Consider the following 12,291-nt stretch of genomic DNA (forward strand, 5'->3'; position numbering starts at 1 on the left):
GTTTTCAAAAAACAAGATTTTCATCATCTTAGCAGCCCATCTTTGTCTCTCTTACTAGTAAAGAACTTTCACCAACAACGATCAGAATCAAACCCGGTATTGAGACAGTTTAATTACGCTCTGTATTTAAACAATCTCATCTGATGCATCCTAAATTTGCGCTAGCCTGCTAAACTAGGTGAGGCTGATCAGAATTACTTCAGCTTTCAGTATCCTAATTTTTATTTAAAATTTTTCTCGTTAGAATCCAAGTGAGTGACTTTGTGCTTTCAGTTTCACTCTGTTCTAGTCTTTCAATTAATATCACAGAATTTTTCCCAGTTCTTTGCAGTACTTGCAATACCTCCCAACTTCATCTCATCCACAAATTACATGTGACTTAGGCAGTGATCTCAACCTAAGTCACTGACATATGAAAAAGGTTGTGTCCCTGGGCTGGTCTCTCTCAATTTCCACCCTGAAAATAGTTCAGAATTTACTGCAGTCTCTTCTTCCACCAGCTTTAATCCATCTTTCAATTCTCACATTAATCTGTTTCCACCCAAGTATTTTTAGAGCCTTATGCCAAGCATCACTTCATTTTAAGTAAACTGAATTAATCACATTCATTTTCTAGAAATCTAGTGTCCCAGACCACCTGGGGTAGCAGTCAGAACGCAAGGGCTAGGAGAAAACATACTATATTACTCATGTTAGAACTTCAAGTTTTTTGTTCACAACCTGAACTTAAGCTTTTGCTTAATCTTTTGGTTAAACCAACAGGCCTGAAGTTGATCACAATTTATTATTTTTTTAATATGATTGCTTTACTTTCTGTTCTTCTCCTGTAAAATACTCTGTACTTATAGATCCATTAAAACTTATTACTGGATTTATACTTATTTCAGGATCGCAGAATGGAAGTTATGTTCGTCCTCTGATAAATCCAAAATTTTAAGATTTGCATTAGATATTACTACTATAAATTATAAATTGCTGCCCATGACCTACAACTACAGTGTATAATCACATCTCCTTATTCCTGCCCATTGTCCCCTAAATTGTCCTATGAAGTTTTTTTTCCATTTCCTTCTGTTCTTATTATAAATGTTCTCATTGCACATTAATACCTTCTCTGCCTCTCCTAAAAACTATTTATGTTGGGAACTTGTTACCATAATCATCCCTTGTCTTCTCACTTCTTGTCAGGATTACAAAAATCCTGACTATATTAAGAAGTGCTAAATCTAGAGAAGCCCATTTTACGGATGGGCTAGTTGTGGCAAGGAAAAGTTGACAATTTCATGAACCGCTTAGCTGTAGGTCTCCAAACTCCTAGAGATCAATTTGTTGGGCTCTGATTGGGAATATGGCCCCAAGTAAATTTCCACATATCCCTTCTTTAAATACTGTAGTCATACTGCTGCTGAAGAGCCTCTGAAGCTCAGGAGGGAAGTAAAATCGCTACATTTTTCTCCACTGCACACACCAGGTAAAACCCAGATCTGTTATCTTCCCAAATTACTTGACAATGTCTAAGCATGTGGGCTATCACTCACACTGAGCATTGTATTCAATCGCAACAACCTCCCCTCTAGCTATGGGAACACCACAGAATAAATACAGACCGTGACCTTTTTCAAAGGCAAATCAAAACAAGAAGGAAAGCAAAAAACCAGGAGATAACATTTTAAGGACAAAAATGGATCTCTAGTTCTCTGCAGATACCATAAAGTTAGTTATGCAGTCTCCTAAGTTTTCCAAACGGGCAATTCAAATTATTTATTAAATATGACATGTTTTAATGAGCGCAAAGGTTCCAAGGATGAGATCTGCTCCTTTCCATTTTCAGGATGCTGTCAACTGGTATTTTTTTTTCTTTCCTTTTAGAGCTAGCTGGACTTACTCTCTGCTATCTTTTCCTCAACTAGGTTAACTTTCTCCTGTGCTACAACTCACATTTTTCCCCCTGAAAAGTGTAGCTTTTTTGTCATTCTAGTGCTCCTTCCCACCACTCCTATGTTCCTGTAATCTTTTGCCTTCTGTCTCATCTCTTTCAAGGTGCTAAATAAACCACCCAACAACTCTAACCTCATTCCAGTCACTGCCATGCTCCCATCTCATGTTGGATCCTAGGTATTTCTTCCATGTCCTTCTGCAATCATTTTTGTGCCTCCTCCCATTCTGTGGACGGGTGATTTATTTTTCTCCCCTGACATATGTCTCCACTCTCTTTCAAGTTTGTTTTCAATCCTCTTATTTCCAAAGTTCCTATTCTTAGATCATTTAGGGCATTACATTCAGAACATCTCTATGATCAGACTGTTTCAATGCTCTTGTAAGTCAAAAAGAGCTCTGCTGTCAACATATTCTTTTCTTGCTGATAGTGAAATATCAAATGCAAATTCATGTTTTCTCCAATTCTCCTGTTACTATAGCTGTGCACTGAAAGGTGGCAACGCAATAAAAAACCCAACATTGCTTCTTTTCCCACAAAACTTGGTTAGAATTCCAACATTTAAAAATAGGAACTCTGAGGTGACTGTGAAGAACAACTGCTGCATCAGTATCAGGATGCACTGCTGGTTTAGAAACTTAGCATCAAACTTCAGGTTTCCCTAATCCAGGCTCAGGCTCTAATTCCATAAACTGCACAACAAAGGACATTTTAAAAGGAAGCAAGAATTATACAGTATAAGGAAGGGCACTTTCCAATATCAATCAGAACATTACCATGAAGACTTTAAAAAAACCCAGAAACTATCTTCAGTAAATCTAACTTCCTCTAAATTTGTGTTCTCATTCTTTTTGTACCAGGCTCCTATATTACTGTTGACCCAAAAAAGGAGAAAAATCAAAGATCACTCATTTGGAATACTGCTCAATTAAAAGTTAACTTATGGCACTGTACTAGCCCATTTAAAGTTTAGCATCAAGAACAACATGTGTCAGCATATTTGTGTATATGTTTGTATCTGACATTTTCCAATACTTGCAAACAAGGTACCAATTATGTTTTTTGGAAGGCATTCTTATAGCTCACCATTGAATTTACATGCATTATATTATAAACGCACAGGAATTATATTACTATAGGGACACAGACACACGTGCCTACATGGACTGCCCTCTTGTCTCCCCCATCCTACTTCAGACAGGAAGTTTCTCTGTTGTTAATTTCTCGTAGGTAAATACTATATAGCATCAAATACTACAACTACCATCACATCCTGAAATATGATTATACTTAAGTCTGTGCTTCTGAAACTTCACTTACAAAGGACATCATTAAAAATTCCACCTGAAATGACTGCAATAATTGGAAAAGAACACCTCCAGTATTAGTAAATCCAATTAGTGCACATTTGAAAAAATCTCCACCATTTCATAAACAATGGCCTGCTCCGCAAGATACTTTTCAAAGACTTCTGTAGGAATCCTGCATGGAACTTGCCTGCAGAGAGGAAAAAGTATAAAGAACTGCAAAAATATTAAGTAATAGCAAAAGCCTTTTAAGTAACAAACACTGAACAGATTTACTAAAATTCTAGCCTACAAAAGCAGTGAAACCGAACATGGAACACCTGACAGAAAACACTACTTCTCCTTTCTTGAACAAGACTGAGAAAATTGAGAACTCACAATTCAAAGGAGAAAGGCCAACACACATGTAGGTGGCAGTCATACTGAAGAAGGGAGAGTTGTTGGCTGTAGCATGAAACAAAACCGGCACCCTCCTTTATTTAATACTGCACTGGTACGTATTGGGAATTGGTTTAAGAGGAGCTATGGGTTGATACTTTATCGTTCAGAGCGCCTGTAAAATGAATCAGTCAACACTTAAAGCTCACACAATATTTAACAATGGGGCCATAAATTCCTGTGCCTACCACAAATTCCAATTTGGAATAATTACAGGCTATCTATCTACATTCTCCTGACATTTTCAAATATGTACACTTTTTGAACTGTTCTGCAACGTTGCTTTGCACTTTTGGGCTATCTGCCACATTTAAAGCTGTCCCACAGGCTATACTTAATGGAATGGGAACCTTTTGCTGTAATTTACTGCAGGCATCAGTTTGGATGATAAATACTCAAGAGTCTGCTGCATTAAATGTTAGCAGCTTAAAGATGTGTCTTCAAACATGGTTTGATGGCCTGTTACAAAACTTCTAAATTAAAAAATAAATGATCAGAGCAAAATAATTTTATGCAAAATAAAATTCAATATGCTAATTCAGGTATTGTGGTCTGAAGGTCGGTATTAGGATATATTTACTTTTACAAAATTCATGAGAATTTTATATGATAAATACTCTAAATGCCAATCTGTTTTCAGAAAGAATGTTCTGATAGCGTCTCTAAGAAATTCTTAAACTTTTGTATTAGCATTTTCATCTCCATTCCCCTCAGAGACATTTATTTTAATTTCTCTCTAGACATAAGAAGGTTACACATTTGTAAATGATCACTTAAAAAAATTGCTTATGGCTTTTTCATTTCTTATTACCTCCTTTCCTAGAGGAATCTAGAGGTTCAACACAAACATGGCCTTCAGACAATCTTTTATACACTTCAAGAAATACTAAATTTTCATTTGCAACCTTCTTAGTTATGTACCTCCATTTCACATCATTCAATCACCAAAAAAATAATAGTATCAATTTTAATTGAAAAGCCTCATATTAATACAATATTATATCATCGCTTGCTTATTTTTCCATGTAATACAAAAGCCCTGAAGTTCCTTTCATTATTTTATAAATAGAAACAAGAAAACTGACTTTCCTCCTTCGAGTGCCGGAGACTGAAGGTGGTATTAGTAAATAGTGGTATGATCCCGAATGAAAGCAACTTCTGAGTTTTCATAGCAATGCAATATATATATTTCTACACGGATCGACGTTCTGCATCCTTCTTTCAACTGAAAAGCAACTTTTCCAATCACAGTCTAACACCACAATAATATATATGGAATAATCTACAGTAATTCAGTTTCATACTGAGGTCAGGGATCTATCTTGCATGAAGCACTGTACAAAACAGAGCCTTACTGCCCAGGTTTGTACAGCATTACTGTGAAAAAAAGTTTCCGACTGATTTATTCTAAATTTCCCAAAATAATTAAAATCTAATCCAAATCACTGTCCACATTAGCATGCTATCCTGTATCAGAAAGCAACACAAACAATACCAGGTGTTTTATCTATTAAATCTCAGTCAACTAAAATGCTTAAACATACATTTACAAGTTTCATACCACTCTTTTCAAACCTGCTGTCAAAGACTCTACACCCTTGAAAGGATACAACCAGCTAAACTTTAATGCATGCTTATGTTTGATTTTCTTTTCCTCATCTTTTTGCTTTGAATATCAGACTTATTTTAGTCACGGCAGAATAGTGCAGCTATAAAGAATACATGGATTTGAACCGGCAGCTTGGAAAGAAATATAGATCAGATAATATGTCATTAAAGTTATTATATAAATCAGACATGCTTTACGGTGTACTCAGTTATTATGTCACCTCGGTTAAAAGACTACTTATTCTTTCTTTTAAAGAGCATGGATGGATTTTTGACAACCAAGAGCTCTGTAATTGCAAGGGCAGACCTCATAAAGACTCAAAATTCAGTTTCCAAGCTATTTTAATTAAATCCCAAGTCCAAAAAGTCTCCACAACAAAGCAGACAGGAAGAATATTAGCTGGAAATATGAAGCTCTATGACACTAATACCAGAGATGAACCTACAGTGCTTTAATGGCTGAAGAACAGGCTTTTGTTTCAAACTCTTAAAAAGATGGAACAGCTACGAAGTAAATCTCCCTAAAAGTTCACGTTGTTTAGAACCTCTGTCTCCAGTTTCAGGTTCACCTCTGATAAATATTAGTACTTTCTCTTAATTACCCATACATATACAAAATTGTAAGTTTTCACACAAAAGGAGCAAGAACCAATAATCAAGAATACACGTAGCAGTCCGTACAGTTGTGGGGGACTGGGTTGGAACACCATCAAAATGACTCTCTGAAGTATCAAGAGATGCTTTTTCCAGCATGTTTTAAAATGAAATACAAATGTCCTCAAGTCTCCCTCACCTTTGACTTATGTCTCAGATAATACACAATTTATAGGAAAAAAGTCCCTTCCATTGTGAATCTGTCAGCTTTCTCACATGCTCTCATTTCAGGAGGAAAGCGCTAATCTTAGTTATCGTTTTAAAGCTATTATACTTTTTAAATAACTGTTTGAAATAGTAAAATCTGAGTAAGAATTTTAACAGAACATTCTTACACGCAAGTTTTTTACAGATTCAGCATTCCAATAATCTAAATATTGCAAGATGAATTCTAACTTGAGTGGTGTTCACAATACTTTCTTCAGTATTGAGCTTACATCAACCCACTGCATTCATATGTTTCTAGCTCCACTGTTTGTAAAGTGAAAACAGAGATTCCTACTGTACCATTAATTGCTATTATGACACTGAAACAGTGATTTCATTGTCACGGGTGATGGGATTGAGAATGTCTGTGTAACTCCGCTCCCCTAACAGGTACAGTAATAAGCTGTTAGTTCTTTAGGCAAAAGACGTGAATCTGTTGAATAAAGGCTTCATTCTCTGCCGGTAATCAGTAACTTGAGGGCCTTCTGTAGATTCTGCACAGCAGTGCTCACATCTTCATATTGCAAAGCACTGCCAGCATATTTGCAATATTTTTGAGCTCTGGCAAAGTCCTCTGGAGTCAAACGGACTTCCCCTGCAAAAACATAAGTATTACCAAGTTACTATAAAAGAAATCTGACTGAGGCTTTCTTTCACGTGATTTCTGTGTTTTACTTATATTTGCGATAATATTATGAAAACCAGGCTAATATTTGTGGTAATATTACAAAGACCAAGCTACAGGGTTTCTTCTATTCATTTTTCTTCCCATTCGCATAATGCTTAACTTCTTTGCTGCTGGCATTTGAAAAATATAAGAGGATCTTTCTAAACACTGGTATTTGTATGCCCAGTGCCTTTCAAAAGTAAGTCAATACCTTTGAGAAAGATCTGCTCTTCATCTAAGGCAGCAAAGGAGAGCTTTTCAACAACAATAAGTTAGCTGTAATCATACTACAACCCACAAGAAACAAGGACAGTGTTTTTTGTGTTAACAGTATCGTTACTTTGCCCTTTTCTTCAGGAATGATACATAGTTAGAAACGGTTCCTTCTCAACCGGAACAACCTTTCAAAACGTAGAAGCATTTCTCACTGGCATGTTTGTGCACATTTTATATTTCTCTTTTATCCAAGTAATGTTTATATTTCCAATTTTATGTAAGGTGAATGAGAACAACATTGATCTCATTAAATGTGCCCATTTTTGTAATACCAGAGAACACTAGCAAAAAATATTTTCATAATATAGTATAAAACCATTAACTGTTACTTGTTAATCAGAATATTTTCTTGACATAAGTTAAAAAATTGGGAATTCTGTAATGCTCAAACACCTGCATTCAGTCTTATAGAAAGCACAGAAGGGACTTATGACCTAACTGGCAGAAGATTTAATATATGAATAGCATCACTGATGTGTGCATAAAATAAAGCAGTTATGTTACTGTCCCGCCTTCCACCCACAAATTCACTGGGAATTTTAAGACTAATCCCATGCCACCCCAATAATCTACGGATAAATTATAAAACCTTTACTTGTGTTCTTTCAGAACAACTTAACTTGTAAAAGACTGATTTTTATGGACATGGATAAATAATTATATGCAATACTAAAGAATTATGTATTTATTTAATAGGCTTCCCCACAGTATCTTATAAGCAATGAACAGATTTCACAGATAAAGAAAAAAAAATGCATTTTATAATGCACCATAGATTTCATATAAAATTGGTTAAACAAAGATTTAGCTCTCTAAGTACAGCTTTCTAATTTTAAGCAAGGACATGAATATACTTAAATGCATTTTTGTTACAATTTCAGTTAGCTGGATCCCTTTCTTTCAAAATAAAACCGTGTCTAGCAATACTGTGAGAATTTTTACTAAGGAATCTCAGTTCTTATCAGAAAATGTCTATTATATTTGCTTTTCCTTTTCCCACTCTTATTATTTAAGAACAGCTTTTAAACAAATAAAACGGAAAACCTGGGAATATTAAAAACTTGACTGGTCTGCTGTTTTTCAAAACAACCCTACCCCAATAAAAAGCAGAAAGGTAGGTGCTCTTAACATAAATTTTATCGATTTTTAAAATATAATCTACAAGTCTACTTATTTTCCCTTCAATAAATAAGTATAACCACAAAATAACTGTTGAATATTGAGGCACATGACAACCTAGTGGGCTCATTATCATTGCAATGTGTATTAGTTTACTGTCGAATAAGTCAAGTCACATCAAATCTCTCAAAATACATCTGTGAGTATGTGAGTAAATACACGTGAGAGTGTACAAACACAAGCACACACCTAAGTTATTTTGTAACCTAAATAAAGCCACAGACTAAAAGCAGCTGGGGTCAATCTGCGACCACATTACTGAACATCTTTAAGAAATTAAAAAGACCAAGTTCCCCTCAAAGTGGCTTTATGCTCTGATGCCAAAAGAAACTACAAAATCATTCTTTAAAAACTGGCCAAGGCATCAGTCCAGTATTCAACTGATTTATTGGAAGGAAGCCTAAATTCACCAGTCTAATCTTATTTTTACAGTATCAGCTCCATTAATGTTTTGCTGGCATGAAGCCTTATTTATTATGAAATCTACTTCAGATGCTATTATGACATAACTTGAGGGGAAAAAAGTTAACAATTTTAAATTTATAAACCAAAGTTTACACAGTAAGGGTGTTGATCGTTTGATGTGCTCAGTGGCCTCAGCTCCTATTGAAGTCAGCACCTCACAATGGACAAGCAGAATAGAAATAAAACAGCTCTGTGTTCTTAAGTTTTCAAAATAGTGTGAAACTTAACTGTAATGTCTGTACTTACATCAAAGGTATAACCACAAAAGTTAGTAACTGACTTCAATTTACATATTCTAGGGGTTAAGCAGCTTTGGAGAAAAGGAAAGCAGCTTTGCAGAAAAAAACCTGGGTGTCCTGGTGGACATAATTTCTCCATGAGCCAACGATCTGCCCTTGTGGCGAAGGGGGCTAATGGCATCCTGGGCTGCATTAGGAAGAGCGTTGCCAGCAGGTGGAGGGATGTTCAGCGCTAGTGAGGCCAAAGGTGGAGTACTGTGTCCAATTCTGGGCTCCTCAGTGCAAGAGAGAGACTGACATCCTGGAGAGAGTTCAGTGAAGGGACAAAGATGATGAAGGGACTGGAACACCTTACATAATGAGGAAAGGCCAAGAGAGCTGGGACTGTTCAGCCTGGAGAATAGAAGGCTCAGGGGGATCTCATCAATGTATATAAATACCTGAAGGAAGGGTGCATAGAGGATGGAGCCTGGCTCTTCAGTGGCGCTCAGTGACAGGACCAGAGGTGGTGGGCACAAACTGAAACACAGGAGGGTCCTGTCTGAACACCAGGAAACATTTTTTACTGCGAGGGTGACTGAGCATTGGCACAGGTTGCCCAGAGATGTTTTGGAGCCTCCGTCCTGGGAAAGATTCAAAAGCTGTCTTGGTGCTGTAAATTAAACCATGGGGAAAGAGCAGGGGCAGGGGGAGACACAAAGGACTTGGTCCAGAGCAACCGGTTTTGCTTGAGCAGAGGTTTTGCTTGAACAGGTGATCTCCAGAGATCCCTTCCAACCTCAACCACCCTGTGATTCTCAGCTCTAAAAAGCACAACACTGAGATGGGAAAAGTATACTGTATTTATCCTGAAACAAACCTGCTTCTGTGTTAATCTGAAATTATTAGCCCAATAGTTAAAAGAATAGAATAATAGAATGGTTCAGGTTGGAAGGGACCTTTGAAAGTCACCTAGTCCAGCTGCCCCTGCAATGACCAGGGACATCTTCAACTAGATCAGGTTGCTCAGAGCCCTAACCAACTGACCTTGAACGTTCCCAGGGATCAGGCATCTACCACCTCTCTGAGCAACCTCTGCCAGTGTTTCACCACCCTTATTGTAAAAAATTTCTTCCTTATATCTAGTCTAAATTTATATTCTTTATTTTAAAGCTATTACGCTTTGGCCTATCACAACAGGCTCTGCTAAAGAGTTTGTGCCCATCTTTCCTGTAGCCCCCTTTAGGTACTGGAAGGTGGCTGTAAGGTCTCCCTGGAGCCTTCTCTTCTCCAGGCTGAACAACCTCATCTCTCTCAGCCTGTCCTCATAGGAGAGGTGCTCCAGCCCCCTTATCATCTTCGTGGCCCTCCTCTAGACCTGCTCCAACAGGTCCATGTCTTTCCTGTGCTGAGGGCTCCAGAGCTGGATGCAGTACTCCAGGTGGGGTCTCACTAGAATAGAGTAGAGGGTCAGAATCACCTTCCTCGACCTGCTGGCCACGCTTCATTTGATACAGCCCAGAATATGGTTGGCTTTCTGGGCTGCAAGTGCACATTGTTGGCTCATGTCCAGTTTTTCATCCGCCAGTACCCCCAAGTCCTTCTCCGCGTGGCTAATCTCAATCCCTTCATCCCCCAGGCTATATTGATGCTGGGGATTGCCCTGACCCAGGTGCAGGACCCTGCACCTCACCTTGTTGAACCTCATGAGGTTCACACAGGCCATTATATTTATTACTGAAATGTGACAAGCATAAGGAATATGTAACTAATGTCAACAAGCATGACTCTTTTAGTTTAAGAGGAACACAAAGTGAAAACCAAAAGGTGATTTGACTAGAGATGCTGAAAATCATGTTGGGGAAAAAAAGCAGTTTTAGAATAAAAATAATGTGTATTTTACAAGATATATCTGCTTCTCCCTGGTATCCCTTTTCTATCCATCAGATGTTTTTCCTTTTTATGAAGCTGCCCACATACAAGGCAACTGATTTAAGAACATTTTAACAATGCAACTTGGTATATAAAAACAGTGATAGCAAAGGTAACTGAAATGATTTTTGAAACAAGATGCTCTTTTTTTCCCCCATTAAGGCACTTAAGATATTTGAAATATATATCCTCAAAGATTTCTTCTTAAGATCATGAAAACATCTAGAATGTCAAATTATTATTTCTACTTTGCGTGTAGAAAATCAAACATTATTATACACACAACTAGAATGGACAAATGGTTTCTCTATACCATGCCACCTGTGGAAGGGAGCATACGGTAACATAAGAAGATTTTATAAAAACTCTGTGTAGCACAACCATAAATGGATTTAGTGTTAGCAAAATCTAGCGGTAATACATTTTTTAAGGGAACTACAGCAGAGCAGTGCATGCACACATTATACAAAGTTGCTGTGTAACTCTACATCCTGTTGTCAGAGACGTTAACCAATGCTTAATTGCATAAGCTTTGACGCTTTCAAAAGTCAATGTTAAACTCTGAAACCTGTTCCCACAGGACAGGACAGGACAATTATTGGAGGATTCACCCTCATTAAAATCAAAGGAACACTGTTACTTTAATGTAATTCTCTTTTGATAAAATATTCCACTCTTCTCCACAGAAAGTTTCTCTCCCATCATAGCATTAATCAAATTGCTTCTCCCATGTTATGGGAAGGAAAGAAAATATATAATTTATTTTAAAAATATACATTTGATCTTCTACTAGAAAGAGTCTTGCAGGAATATGTGGAATATCCTGTTTGGCTATGACTATACTAGTACATTCAACAGTGCCAGGGAATTCGTCTCAGCACTCAAACTTGACTGTCTACACTGTCAAACTGCTGGAACAGACTCCTGTATGGTTTTGGCCCACGCAAACCAGCACTTTCCCAAACAATTCCTGGGCACGACTTGTGGTTAGAGCAGGCTAGAGACCATTCAATATTGGCAGCCTTCATAAAATACCTTGTTTAGAAGGTTTAAAAGTTTAATAGTATGGATGTGAGTGGTTCTGTGCCAGCTGTTCTCAGTGGCAAATATTTACAGGCATGTTTAATTTATTAGTATAGACACAGACATCGTGTCTAAATCATGGAGCAAGTGTACTTTACACTGTGCTAGCTCTATGGATCTACTGGGGGGCAACACTGATCCCTCCTTTCCACCCAAAAGAAACTTCAGTTCCATAGGAATAGTGCATACCAAAGTCTAACCTCAATATACAGCCAGGATCTAGCCCGAATATACATATTGCAACTCAGGAATGGGGGAGAGCTCTTGGGTCCCACAGTTCAGTACATCCATTGTGAGGTACAGGCATTTCTACATCTCCTT

At 37.3% G+C, this 12,291-nt stretch overlaps 1 protein-coding gene across 2 annotated transcripts in view; it reads right to left on the bottom strand.

Annotated features, from left to right (window-relative positions):
• Positions 1-5,613: 5,613 nt before the first annotated feature.
• The window catches only part of VTA1 (vesicle trafficking 1), a 41,449-nt gene continuing 34,771 nt past the window's right edge, over positions 5,614-12,291 (bottom strand). For both annotated transcript variants that reach the window (XM_054197415.1, XM_054197414.1), the window contains exon 8: positions 5,614-6,745. In XM_054197415.1, coding sequence (XP_054053390.1) covers positions 6,600-6,745 — 146 coding nt within the window. In that variant the 3' untranslated portion in view covers positions 5,614-6,599. The remainder of the gene's footprint in view (positions 6,746-12,291) is intronic.

Source organism: Rissa tridactyla, chromosome 3, assembly GCF_028500815.1.
Source record: "Rissa tridactyla isolate bRisTri1 chromosome 3, bRisTri1.patW.cur.20221130, whole genome shotgun sequence".
NCBI lineage: Eukaryota > Metazoa > Chordata > Aves > Charadriiformes > Laridae > Rissa > Rissa tridactyla.